We start from the raw sequence: 14,997 nt of genomic DNA on the forward strand, positions 1-14,997 counted from the left end.
AGGAACATTAGTCTGTGAGTGTTAAAAATACCACACCAAAACACCACAATATGCTGCTATCACCATGAGGCTGGCTGTGTGGAAACAACTGACACAGCAGTGAAGGAAGTCCTTGAACATTTGGTCCAGAGAATTAAAAGTGTCCAGAGGCAATACTACAAAAACTTATCAAAATCTTCACAAGATTGGGCTACTTTAGCTGAGGAAAGACCTTTTCCCTCCTAGTAGAAGAGTGGGTGAAAATGCTGCCCTGACAAAGCCCTTTTTTTTGGAAGACTGTCTCTGGAATTAGTGCTTCTTCGGTGTAACCATACTGATCTCCTGCCTTAAATCAACCAGTTTTATCTCTGAGTATTATTTACCCACACATTTATTTGGGGAAAAAGGAAAAACCAAACAAACAAAACCCAAACAAACAAAAACCCCCCCCCCCCCCCAAAAAAAAAATCAACCAACCAAAGTACAAAGAAAGAAAGACAGAAACACACAAACACACAAACAAAAAAAGAAACAAAAGAACTTTGCATTATCAATACTGCAAAGCATATTTACTTAAAAGCATTCACACCAACCAAACCTTGAAAAGCAGTAGTAACTGTGAAAGCTGTGTACTCAAGCCCTGGGGCTCACTAACATGTGGCCCTGCTACATTTTGAAGTGTATTCTCTGGCCCTCTTGAGTAGCAGGAAAGACATCCTGACACAGTGCCTTGACAGAAATTCTGGTGTAAACTGAGGTCAACAGAAAGCAAAGCTTAAGAGCATTTACATTCATGGACCCCTCTTCTCCAAGAAAACATATGTGATGCTATGGAAACATAATTACTGATGGTTCAATCACCCTGTTGGTCTGTGTGCTTGAAAATATTCTCCCTTTTTATGTTTCAGAACATATAACAGTAGCATGGATAGCTGCATGTAAAAAATGTGTTTAGATAAAATAAAATACAGTTACCTTTTTTAAGTAATTTATTTTCATTTCTAATTCCTCTGCTTCTTTTTGTAGTTCCATGGACTCCTGAGCAGCAACTGCAGCAAGCTTTAACATTTCCTGTGTTTTTTGCCTCGAAGAAGCACTTTCACATTATGGAATATATATTGCAACATAATTTTTTCCAAGTAAGGAATACTACCAGATCCCTTCCACCCCTATGCCCTAAGTGCAAATGCTAGAGGAACAGAAAGCTCTGACAAACACAAATTTCTTAGACAAGTCTACAAATCTAATTTAATTTAGGCTTCTTCTTAATGAAGCATTTTGACTGCCATGCCATTAAGTATAATTTAATTTTCTTTCCTCAAAGTGCTATAAAAGATGTAAACTGAAGAGGATCATTTGACACTCATTTTTCCCAGACAAATGATAATGCTGCCACTCTAAACATAAATATATAAATAATTACTATACTTTTTAACAGAATGATCTGAAAGGTAAATAAAAACTTTCTTAGCATAAACATTAAAAACCAAGGATACATATGTACAGCCCAGTCATTTAGGGATTTAAAAGGAAAAGGCTCTGCAGAAATAAAATTTCATTTCAGATTATTCATTCACAAGTATAAATTTCTTTAAAAATACAAGATAAATTAATAGATCAAGAGCACTTCTCTCTACTTAGTATACACAAAAGAAATAGCATTATAAACAGTAATGCCATTAAAAATAGCACTAAAAATGTATGAAAAATAAATGTAAAACTTGGAAAGGATAGTGCTAAAATAATTTTAGCACTTTTTTTGCCCCCAAAAGCCCAATGGCAAACCTCCCCCCATTAAATTCATGTGTCAGAGCAATTAATATTAATTAGTATGTGCAGCCCAAATTCTTGTTCAAAGTCTCAGTTTGCTATAGATTTTTTCCCAAAAGTGGCAGAACTAAAAGAAGTCTTTTTATTAGCCTAAGAGGAACTGTGGAAAATTAGAGGATCTCTGTACAGCAGAGATATCCTTTAATATCCTTTTATTAATATTTAATTTAAAAATTAATATTTTAATTAGTAGCACTACCAATTGTCTCTACTATAAAAGCATTGATGATAGTAGTACCCGGATTATCAAAGCAGAAATCTTCTTTCCATTTGTATTTTTCAGACTGTTTCAAAACTCTATCCTGGATTTCTTCAAGCTCTTTCTTCTTTTTGTAATATTCCTGTGCAAGAGCACTTTCTGCATATTTTTCACGGTGTTGCTTCAAAATCTCTTTATATTGGGTTATATAATCTTGATACATTTTCCTATAAAAATACATCTAATTTAATTTTTTTGTCACATGAAGCCGTTGTTTCTAAGGAAAAAAATTACTAAGTTATGGCTGTTATATTGCTATTGCCCTGGAAAAAAGGTCAGATTATATTTAATACAGCACTATTTGGCTCTATTTTTTATCTTCCATCTCTTTAGACCATGCTGTATGGACCAAAGAATACACTTAAGATGTAAAAAACAGTCAAACCTTGTCATTCTGAAAGGAATGTGCACCATACCATGTTTAAAGACAGCCTGTTGGTTTTTCACTGAGTAATTACAATAAAACTCACAGTAGGTCAAACTCTGTTTGTGTAGATTGCCACAACTCCACCTGCTTTTGGTAGAGCCAGATCAAACTTAAGTAAAAGAAAATTTGGGTGAGTATCCCACATTTACAAGGGCTTGATGCACTGGTGAATGAGGAGCTGCCTCCAAGGAGATGCTGAGTAATCTGTGCCTGAGTCAGGGAAGCCTTAAATAAACACATTAGTCACACTGAAATAGAAGGACTATTCATGCTTAAGGTTAAACAAACACTTTAATGTTTACTTGGCAAAGAGCCAGAATGCTCAGCTTCTTGTAGGACTGCCCTCTGAATTAGTGTTACACGAATGTAATTTCACTAGCACGGTGTGAGTAGGTGGCCAGAGGTTATTGAAATGGGTATCAATTAATGTTGGTAGCATTTTTAAAGCTTTAAGCTGGCTTTTGGTAAATTGTACTATAAAAACAGAGATGCCATATCAAGAATAGGATGTAACTCATCACAGAAAGCTGATCAATATTGTTTGGAAAGAAGAGACAGAGAAGTGCTGTTACACAGAATTGCCACCCTCGTGTTAAGTCAGTGGCAGTCACTACACTGGAAAAGACTTTTTGGCACTGGAAAATATTTTTTGATGTTTTCTCGTTCAGACAAATTGTAAATGACAGATGAAATATTTAACTGTGTCACGAGTCTTTTTGTACCCCAATAATGCTGCTAGGCATAATTTTTATTATAGGTAACTTCCAGTACAAATGTACTATCTTTTGGGAAAGCTGAACCAATAAAATTTCAGTCAAGGAGCTGGTTCTGGTTTGCAATGTCACACACAGGTAACCTAAATACAGAGCTGCAGGAAGTCTGTGTTTTCCACATAGACAAGAATTACCTATCTATAGGTTTTTTAATTATGACTAATTACAATCAGTGCCCAGAAACTATAATTCTGCATTTGAAAAGTAAAGCTTAGTAACAGCTTGTAGTAAAATTAAAAGATGTCTTTTTTTTTCAAATGTTGACATTGTATGACCGTTACTTCAGAAAAAAAAAAAATTGACATAAGCAAAATATATAAATATATAGTAAGAGTTTGATAATCATAAGTTTGATGGAAATGATGATAATCATAAGTTTGATTATGCTCATAAAGAGATGTCACAGCTACAGACATCCAGCATGTATCATTAACACAAACTAGTAATTATCTGACAAATATTACACAAAGTTGCTTGGTATTAGAATATGTCAATACAAAATGACAGAAAATGAAGGAAATATCCTCTAGGAAAAGGCTGTGTGAACAACAGAAGCAAATTTTAAACAAATAAATTAGTAGCACACCTGCAGATTGGCCAGAAATTCCTTTATGAAACAAATTATGGTACCTAATATCAACTAAAGCCAGAGACTCACCTGTTTGCCTGCACCATGAAGAAAGCCAACATTAAGGAACAGTTCTCACTGCTTGCAAAACATACAGTATTCCTCTTTAAAGAAGATATTTTATGTCAAACAGCTATTAATCATTTAAAAGCAGCGTGACTAAAAGGCAGACACTCCTGGTTGCCCTCTGGCTAACCCAAGCAATGGAAGAGAGAAAATTCTGTGCTCAAATTCAATAGTAAAAGCTTCTGCTTTTACAAAAAGAAAACAGAAGTCATGGGCAAAGAGGTAACATCATAATTTTCAAATAAAACCGTACTCCAGGCACTAGTTCCTGTTAAACTGACTGAAGTTCACACTTGTTTAGGAGAAAGAAGTTGTAGATCAACACTGTGAAATCAAGGAACTGACATTTCCCTAATTTCATGTAGAAATTTTCATTAATCTGTTTGGTTTTCTACATGGACAGGAAAACAGGTAGAACATCCCAGGAATCTAAGTTTCTTGATGAACTGAATATTTGTGTATACTGTACAAAATCACCCAGGTATGAAAGGTAGAAAAAGTTCATTTCTACTTGATCTAATAGATGTTCCAAGCAATAATAGAGAAACAAAGATATTTGCTGACATACAATTAAGAATGCATTACAAATAAATTTTAAAATATAAATAAGTAAAATAATTTGTTGCAGCAGGTACATACCAAGCTTCTGAAAATAATCCTCAAACATTGCTTTTTTCTTAAAATGTATTCTCAACAGATTAAGATTTATATACTATATACTATACTATTCCTGACAAACTGTCACTCTTTTTCCTAAGCAATTCACATCCTCCACACCACAGAATTCATCCCTGTTCCACATTAAAATCATTAGAGAAAGGAGAACACCCACAATGCCCCTGAACATTATGTGGACAGTTATTTATTCCTCTTTCCTTCTTCATATCACCCATTTTCAGGATGAACTCCCAGTTCACATAAGCACTCTTACATGTTCTTGAAGCCAATAAAAAAAAAACCCAACAAACCACACACAAAAAAACCCTCATTGGAATATTTTAAAAACCTCCATTATAAGTCCCTAATTAAATGCAAACTGATCTGCCCATCTTTTTGAAACATCTTCCCATCTGATGCAGTATGTCCTCAGTGCCTCCAAATGCTCAGTACATAAAGTTCTAAACATACTTATTTTTCTTCCTCATTTAGATATCTAGAATCTGCTGAATGCACATCCTGATGATTTGAATATATCATCAAATGCTTCAGTAAAGAGGGACTATAGTTAAGAGATCACATTTGTAAAATACATGAATTCAATTTATTTTATTACTTATAGTCATGACGTCTCATAATTAAGCTCAGGAAAACAGACCAAACACTTTCATGTTGGAATGGAAACTAGTTATCTAAAGAAGCAATTTAAAAGTAATGCTTCTTTGGCTTGTCAGCTTAAATTAGTGAAAGCCAAAATGGCTTAATCATATACTCATAGAAAGCCAATTTAGCCTGATTTTTCACCAAATTTAGAGCTCTGAACAGGAAGAAAACAGATAAGCTACTAAATGATTTAATTAAAGGCTACTGGGTGTGCTATTTCTGCTGTCTTGGACAAATGGCAAAAAGAACACAAAATAATCAAAGCCACCATCTTAAATTACCTAAAGTTACACTTCTAAATTAGTATTTAGACATCTAGATGGCTCTGCCATGACTTTGTCACCATAGGGCTAACCAACTTCTTCCCTTTCACAAGCAGATCTGTAAAGGTGAGCAACCTCTCTAAAATTAAGATCAGTTTTACCTGGCTGTTAATTAGAACTTGAGAGAGTTAAATTTGCACACCACATTCTGAGTATTTAACTGAAAATCATCAGGGTCTCATCTTTATTCCATTGAATGTAGGCAGTTACATTGCACAAGTAATAATTTCTTAAAAGTGCAGAATGTAATTAATGAAGACAAAACAACTGAAATGCCACTTACCAAACAGAACTGAATTTGCAGTTAATGCTGACTAGAAACTTACCCACAATTGGTCTTAAAATGGTTGTAGACCAGGCTTTTCTGAACCACTTACCCTGTTTTTTTAGGATCTAATAGGATTTGCATACTTCGTGGTTATTTTGAAGAATATACAGCAGTATACAAGAACTTGATTTGTATATTCTAATGATCATATGCCATTTGTATTCACATATGAAGAAAAGCATAAAATTACCTGAATGCTTCTAATTTTTATCTTACTTATAATCATAGAATCATAGAATTGGCTGGGTTGGAAGGGACCTCAGAGATCAAGTCCAACCCTTGATCCACTCCCACTGCAGTTCCCAGCCCATGGCACTGAGTGCCACATCCAGGCTCTTTTGAAATATCTCCAGGGATGGAGAATCCACCCCTTCCCTGGGCAGCCCATTGCAATGTCTGATCACCCTCTCCAGAAAGAAATTCTTTCTAATGTCCAACCTAAACCTCCCCTGGTACAACTTGAGACCGTCCCTTTTATCTTACTCACATATGAATTTAAAGGCTTAGGTTCAATTAAATAATACTTCTGAAAAAAACATAAGTCTTGTGTATTTTCAAAAAAGTCTTCCCAAATCTAAATATCTGAAACTATTAAAATCACAGTACACATGAATACTTCATAATAATGGCAAAAAAAATCATTCATAAATAAAACTTCCATATGCTCTTGTAAATATGCTCTGATATTTCTTATTTCTGCCAAAGCTAAAACAATCATTCCTTTTATTTCTTGGGGTTTTGTTGAAATTGTAGGCAATTGAACAATGTTCTGAAAAACAGTAATAGGCATTTGGGAAGCAATTGAATTTGAAGCAGTCATACTTTATCCTATTCCACTGGTAAATACAAAATAACATGACCTCATTAGAATGTAAAACAAAAATTCTTTTAATTACTCTGTTATGTATATCAGCTGGAAAATTCTGCAACAGTGTTTTGATGCAGACTGCACTATCCTTGCTGGATAAGTTTAGACAGGGTAGTGAGTTATACTGCTAGAAACCTCATCTCACACACTCATAGGTACCTCTCATTTTCTATAGCTTCTTGTAAAGCTTCAAGTTCATTTTTCAAATATTCTTCATGCTTGCTAAGAATTGCATAGGTGGGCTTCCAGCTGTGGAAAAAGTGGAAATAAATTTTTAAAAATCATATAAGTGGTCTTTCCTAAGTAAGAAACAGAGAGACGAAGATTTCAAGTTACTTTAGGTAGCTTACTAGAACAAATTATTTCCTTAATGTTTTGAAAGCCAAATATAAACATGTTTAGTACAGAAGGCTTTTACATTCACACATTTATTTTCTTAGGATTTTAAAGTTGTAAATTCAAGAATATATATATATGATTAACAAATACTGTAAAGCTTTTGTTAAGGAGTAAAGAGTGAACCCCTTTATTAGGAGCTAGGCACCTAAATCCACGTATTAGGTACTCAGGAGACATCAGTAAATCTGTTAGATATGCACAACCTTCTTGCAGGGATGCACACAACTTTGGTCTCATCAGTATCACCAGCACTTATCTCATACCTAGATGCAAGCAGCACTCACAAACTCAAAATTTCCTTCATTTGCTAAGGGAGTCCTGCTCAGAGAAACAGCCAGAAAGAGCTGGCTGTCTTCAGTACAATAATTCAGACACTGGGAACACTGGCCTGGCAGCCTGGAGTCACAGGTCCCCACACCATCTCTTCCTGACTAGATTAAAACTCAAATTCCACCTCTAGAGGAAGACACACCAGCTAATATTTAATCATAAATTAATGGCTGACAAGCACTGAACTTCACTGGCTGTAAAGTAATATTCTTTTCTACCTCTCAGTCATAATTCCCATATATTTTCATATTCCATGCAGTTGGTATCTGGCTATATAATATGTCTACACTGTTAAATGCACCCATTCCAGAAACCTGTCTCCAGAAAAAAGGTGCTCAGTGGCTCATACCCAGTTCCTAGCAAGAATCCCCTAGAGCAAACCACTAGGTCCCACATTCTGTAATAATGCTCAGCCTGGATCTCCTCTCATGTGGTCTCCTCTCCAATGGTCCTGAAACACAATTCATCCAATTTTTGCTCATCTTCTCATTTCAGGAATCTCCTATGATGTAAGAGCTGTGACACAGCCCACCAGAATTATTTTTCTTACAGCTGGATGTTGCAGGTTGTACTGGAAGCACAGCAACTTCAGGGAATACATGAAGGATTTACAACCCATGAACTAACAGTGATCTCTCAACATCCAGGTATTAGAGATGCCTCTTTTTGGATGAGGGGACTCCAGAAAAACAGGCAGATAAACTTTCTGATTCAAGTGAAATTGATGTGTGATCTTTAGGAGAGGTATATAATGGGTCTTTAAAAAGAAAGCATGTTGACTGAAGAAAAGGTGTAAGGAGCCTGGATGGCTGAGGTGACAGGTACCAGAAAAGACATTTTCACAGAAAGTTGTAACTGAACAAATAGTCAGGATGTTAAAACTTAAAGAGGGTAAAAAACAAATTCAGAAACCTCTGGTGTATGGAGCCTCCAAACCTTCATAAGACATAACAGACACTAAAGTCTTGTGAAGTGCAGGAAATAAAAGAAAAATTACTTAGGTCTACTGAGCTAAAAATGTGACAAACACTCTGCTCATTCAGGGATGATAATCTCTGTAATGACAGGTGGTCAAGATCCAACTTTTGAGGTGCTGAGAGCTGAGATTCAGATGGTGGCTGAACCACATAAAAAGACTGGGCTAGAGTAGGACAGGAATCCTATTTCTGATGGAAAACAATCACATGCTCCTTCCAAAGGAACCTTCTGTAAAAAAAAAAAGGATAGCACACCCTCTCTCCAATCAGGGTTTAAAGTGATCTATAATTTATAGATTTTTGCCCTGAATACAAGCTACCCTAAGGCAACACAAACTTCTACAATGAAGTGGTCTGAGTGAAATTATCTGTCCTAGATGTACACACCAAACCCAATTTTAAGACCACATACACAGACACTTTCAAAGCTAAACACTGAAGAAACAGAAGAAGCAAAAATCCATTAGGACTGCAGAGACTAAGTGGACCTGGAGCAGCAGAGATACATTTAAAGAGTTACACCAACATGGAGAAGGGGACAAGTGACAATACAGAACAGGGTTGCAACTGAACAAGTAATTCATTACTGGACAGGTGAGAGCAACTGAGGGTGTGTGGTTCATTTTGCACTGCATATTCATGAGCAGGGTAGGTAAAGGGCATTTTTGGATGTGAGTATGGCCCAAGGCTCTAAACTGGAGAGTATGAAACATGCAAACACACAGAGCTGAACATTCATTTGGACAATCACTTCAAAAGTGGAATAAAATAGAGGCTTCAGTAGCAGCTAACTTAATGCAACTTCCACCAAAGGAACACATGAAGAGTAAAGACATGAAAATTAATTTGCTGAACTGAATTCCAATAGCTTTCAACAAAAAATAAGGTACTCCAGGCAGTGGGAAAGCCCGAAGTGTAATCTACATTTATAACAGCAGCAAAGTTTGTCAATAAAAAAGCTGAATGAGAAACAGCAGCATCCATTCAGGAAATTTAGCACTATTGCCACTAACCTTCTGACTCCACTGGTAAAACAAAATGTAATTACAAAATGCTACTTTACCATATGTACTGCAAATACAGCAGAAAGATGAACTTATGAAGGATCAGAGTTTTTTAAAAAGTGGAAAACAACACACTGATATAAAAATATACTGGCATACAAACACTGATCTTCTCCTCAGAAAACTCTACCTTTTTCTTTGGAGGAAGGAAAAAAAAAAAAGCAATGAAAAAGTCATAGAGCTTTTATTATATGAGTGCCAACCACACTGTGTGTTACATTTGTGTTCACATCTATTCTGTGCACATGCAAAAAAAAAAAAAAATATAGCACAAGAACACTGTTTAGTAAACACAATGTGGTATACAGTATTCAGGCAGATTATCTACCACTTTGCCAAATTCATCACTGTTTCACAGAGGCTCTTGGTAGCTATCACATTTATTTGTCCTTCCTTTCATCAGCTAAGGTATAAAAAAATCTTTATCCACACTAATCTGAAAGCAATACAAATATCCTGCAGTGTAGCTAATGGGACAAGCCAACAATTTATTTTCCATAATAGCCACACTCTGTGTTTATCTGGCTTTTTATTTATTTATTTATTTCCATCTCACTATCTTTGAACACACCCCCCCCAAATAAAATAAAATAAGCCAAATAAACAGAAACTCAGAAAAATCTGAATAAAATCTGCATAGGTTCCACCAGTAGTATTTCACCACTTCCTATTGTTCTGGGAACAACATTTCTAGTCAGAATTATTCAAGAAACTAAATCTTAGAAGAATGTCACCACTTGTCTAAAAGTACATATTTCATTTTGGTATTTTTGTGCCTTCAGTTTTTGTTACACAGACCAATATGGATTGCTTTAGAAAACACAGCAGTATCCCAATACTTCTATTTCATGTATCATAATTTTGGTAGACTTGTTGAATGTAAGAATCCTCCATTTTGTTCAAAGTCTCCAAACATGCTTCAATATACAACAATATCTTGTAATCCAGAAAAAAAGTTATTTCCTTTAGAGCTCTGTTGAGCACTACTGGCTATTACTCAGCTATGAGGGTGACTGTGACTCCCAAACAAGATCTGTTTTTACAAAACCAACATTAGACTCATTGCCAGTCCATATGGAGTATCAACCAGAATAAATTTTAGACGTTTAAGATGATTCTAATATGCAAGTGCTCTAATTGTTTGATCTTATATCTAGGGCTTGTTTATCACAGTCTTCAGTATGTCGTTAAATGACATTTTCAATAATTTAAGACACAAAGTCTCTACTCTTCTGCATGCATTGTCCTTCTATGAATACATGTATTCATTAATGAGTCACTTCTCATTTTCAGTCTCTTTACACTAATGCCATTAATTATTCTTTGTAGGACCTGAGCCAAAACCTATTGAATTCAATGATTAAAATTTAGATCAGATCCTTAGTTCTACACTCAATTTTTTTCTTTATTTGGGTTGCTTAACAGTCTGTGATTTGCAAACAGATTTGCAGCTTCAAAAGATAGCTAAGGAAGTAGTGTAAATGGTTTCAGAAACTTACAAAAGTGTTTATTTTATACTGCATCAGAGACAGGAATTTAATGTGAAGGGAAATAGTAATCTTCTTGTAAAGAACAAATAATTTCCTAATTCTCTTTATGATAAAGCTACAATTCTGTATGGTATGTCAAATGATTCAAAAAACTATCCACTATACCCACTGCATTCACTAATTATTCCCTTCTTTCTTATTATCACAATAGTTTAAAATAAACTTAGAAAGGAACCCAATTTTCTCTCTTCCTCCTTGTTATTCTTAAAAGCAACCACATTTTCCAGTAAGATCCTAAAGAAATTTTCAAACATATGTTATAGACAGTTTCAGTCAAGTACTTATCTGTGGGAAAATAATTGCAAACCCCCCCAGAAGTATGGAATTTGCTAACAAGTCATCAGTTCATCTGCTAAGGAACAAGACAAATTGTGAAACAATGAACACTGCAATGAAAACTGTATCCTATGGGCCAAACCCTCTGTATTGTCAAATACAAATCTGCCTTCTTAGCTGCCCTTGCAAACACCTGAGACTTTCATTTTTTCAAATCAGACATTCCAAGTAATAAAATAACTCCTTGTAGCCAAATTTTTGCTTGAGAAATTTCTAATTACTAAGATCCAAAAGTGATCTACATTTAACACCTCCACTAATAGTCTGACATTAAAAATTCTATCAAGAAAACAGTGAACTAAAGCCCACTGCATTGATCAAAAGTGCACCTGGAAGAACAATTTTGCAGTAAAAATTATACCAAAAACTGCTAGCAGAAATGCACACATATCTGTATCATACATCTATGGGAGAATATGCACACAACAAAAAGTAATCTGAAACATGCTGTGAACAAAGAGTAGAAAGTTTCAGGAAGCCTGATTCAGAAGTAAACAAAGAATATAATGGAGTCTTATTGTCACTGATAATTATTAACTTTTTTTCTAGGTAAAAAAACCACTGTAACATTATTCTTAATACTGTTCAGATTTGACAGAAGCCAAATGCATCCAAATACAGAAAAACTATTTCTATTACCTTACTAAGTGAATACTTTAACAATACATATGATCCCTGAAAACTATTGATTCTAATTAAAAAATAAAACAGACTGAAATGTAGTCCGGTTTTCTATAATTTACTTTTTTTTTCAGGGGGTGGGTAATACTGCACTTTTTGTACCAGATAATTTGCAGCTCAAAAAAAAAAATAGGAAAATGCTACAATTTTCTTTAACATAAATATTATTACACTACTTCCTCTCTGAATTTCTGAATGACAACCAGAACTCAAAGCTCAGGCTAGGTTATACTTACGCATTACAGCTCTCCTTGCTGCTCTCATTTTGCTTTTGCAGATCAGCAATTGCATCATTGCTGTTATTTATATTTTCCTGCAACCTCGCGATTTCATTCTTTTTTTCAGTGATTTGTACAGTATACACTGGAATTAAAAATAAATTTTAAAAGTAAGCTGCTGTATTTTCGACATACCCATGAAGCCTACATTCAGAATGACTACAAATTTCTTCCAAAATACCTCATCTCAATAGAACCAGATGAGGGGACCCCCTGCAGTTAAGCAAAGCAACAATAAAGGGAGTCAAAAACTTTGGGAAATTCAACTTTCAACTTTGCAGTATTATTCATCTAATACTGTGAACTGACTTTGGAAGAAAAAACTTTTTTGTTCTGTTTCTGCACCCCACTCTATACAAGGCTGAAGTAACTATTAGTGGCAGAAAGAACACCACTCTTAACAGCTAGAACTGATCCTTCTTTTTATTTTTTGCAGTTCACAGTGTCTGCAGACACTGGTAGAAGACAGGGAAAGCAAGGTGCAAGCCACTTTGCCCTCAGTAATGTTTGCAATAGGGGAGACTGAATGAAGCACAGAAGTTGCTCCAGATAAAGGTCTCATTCACACATTACTTCTCTTTTTAGAGGTCCAGAAGCATGAATGCTTTTAATGGGAAAGCTGACTACAAGAAGGGAAGAATATAAGGCATGTATGCAAATTTTACTAGAAACGGAGAAATTAAAATAAAAATGGAATTTACTCAAGGTGGGAATGTGTAAATTAACAATGTAAGTTATTCATATTATTATCAATAATTTATTTTTAGTAAATTAATATAGAAGAGAGGTTGATTAATGAAAAAAAAGCATTATAACAACTAATCCTCAAGCACTATGATATCTGCAGTGACTCCCAAGGAAGATTCTTAATTCTGCCTTTTCTAATAGCAGACAGGTGATTACATTTTCTGAATGTAATGAGATTAATAAAGAATCTAAATTTTTGAACATGATCAGTGTTCTCTTTTACAGGTAAAAGCTGGGAGAACTACCCAGCATACTCGTGCTGCAATGCAATGACCACAATTAGGTGCATTTTTTTTTTTTTGCACTATTTCATATTTTTTCAAACAAGGTTTCAGATTTATTACTGGCAAATCATCCCCTATCATCACTGCTGCCCTCATGTGCTGTATGCCAAAGTTGGTGGCCCTAAAGATAAGTCATTCACAGACATCTTGTCCTTCTCATCTACCTAACCAGGAAAGGTATCTGAGTTCTGCAAGATGCATCTGTAATTGTTTGAATTACTGCACCAGAACTTCATGTTCAATACTGAAGATTGGGTCTGGTTTTGCAGTGCTTGCTATACACTCACTTTCAATGCCAGCTGCATTTATACCAGAAAAAAACACATAAGAACAAAAACCAAATACTTCTCAGAGAGGAAGATCAGACAGTGAAAAGCAAAAGATCCTCAATGTATTCCAATATCTTAAGTTATTCTGAATATCTTCAATATCTTAATATTTTCAATATCTTAAATCAGTAACTTGCTATAGCCCAGCATGAAGCATAACTATTGGACAACTTGCATATGCTTCTCTGTAAAAAAAAAAAAGAGTGTGTTTGGAAGGATCCTGTGGGTGACATTTTGGTTTTTACCTGGATATGACATATCTGTAATAACAAAATATCTATTATAGAAACAAACCTATACACTTAATATTAATTTAGAATTATTTAGAATTTTCTGTGAATGAGAACTCCTGTGACAAGTGAGACTTGTTCTACTCACCCTCTACTTTTGCAAGAACCTTGGGGATGAGATCCAACTCACCCAACTTTACAGAGCAGGCACCTACTTTAGAATTAGGCATCCATGGCTACAGCTACAGTCAGGGGAAACAAGTGAACATTTTTGAAAGCTTGCTTTATCTAATCTACTTTCAGCTCTCTATTTGGGATAAAACAAATCACACCCTAAAAGTGCTTATTTCCCTCCACTGGTTATTAAAGGGACTCAAGCCAAAAAGCCTGATGAATCTCACACTAAAAGTCGAGGCTGAATGCTACAACTGTTCCTCTGCCAAGTAATACAGAGACAAAATTAAATCAGTGGATTTATTTGTGGGTAAGTTTTTGAAAGATTTAACCCAAACTATTAAAAGTTTGGCTGTTGCTTGTGAGTTCACACATACTGAAGTGTCTCTGAAATAGGTATGCAAATTTACTACACAGCCTTTGCATTTTCCCTAAGAGCACACTCATTTAACACAAGCTTGCATAAATACTAAGGTTCAATTATGTGACTGAAGAATTAAGACAGAATTCTAGGTGTACCAGATTCAGTGTTACAGATGTTTTAATATTTAAGATGCTTCAATTTAATATTGATAATCTTCCTTAATGAATAAGTAATTGCTTGGATCTATCAGTCAAGATTATTAGATATCTTGCCATCAAGAGGAACACCAATTAGGACAGAATTATCTCTTGTTCTTTTTTCCTGAAGGTTACAAGCTTCAATATCTACTCATTAAGTATCAGTGATGAGCACAGATGTCCTCAGACTGCCTGAAGTATAGTTTCTCTACCACAACTATTCTCATGAGTGAGTGATACCACATAGTAGTATGGT

At 35.0% G+C, this 14,997-nt stretch overlaps 1 protein-coding gene across 5 annotated transcripts in view; it reads right to left on the bottom strand.

The window, feature by feature from the left end:
- The window catches only part of C5H14orf39 (chromosome 5 C14orf39 homolog), a 33,125-nt gene that overhangs the window by 13,437 nt on the left and 4,691 nt on the right, over nt 1-14,997 (bottom strand). For all 5 annotated transcript variants that reach the window (XM_071745293.1, XM_071745289.1, XM_071745292.1 and 2 more), the window contains 5 exons: nt 12,375-12,501; nt 6,961-7,050; nt 2,048-2,235; nt 1,476-1,518; nt 955-1,075 (listed from right to left, as the gene is read on the bottom strand). In XM_071745293.1, the coding sequence (XP_071601394.1) occupies nt 955-1,075; nt 1,476-1,518; nt 2,048-2,235; nt 6,961-7,050; nt 12,375-12,501 (569 nt within the window). The remainder of the gene's footprint in view (nt 1-954; nt 1,076-1,475; nt 1,519-2,047; nt 2,236-6,960; nt 7,051-12,374; nt 12,502-14,997) is intronic.

The sequence above is a fragment of the Heliangelus exortis genome, chromosome 5, assembly GCF_036169615.1.
Source record: "Heliangelus exortis chromosome 5, bHelExo1.hap1, whole genome shotgun sequence".
NCBI classification, from domain to species: domain Eukaryota; kingdom Metazoa; phylum Chordata; class Aves; order Apodiformes; family Trochilidae; genus Heliangelus; species Heliangelus exortis.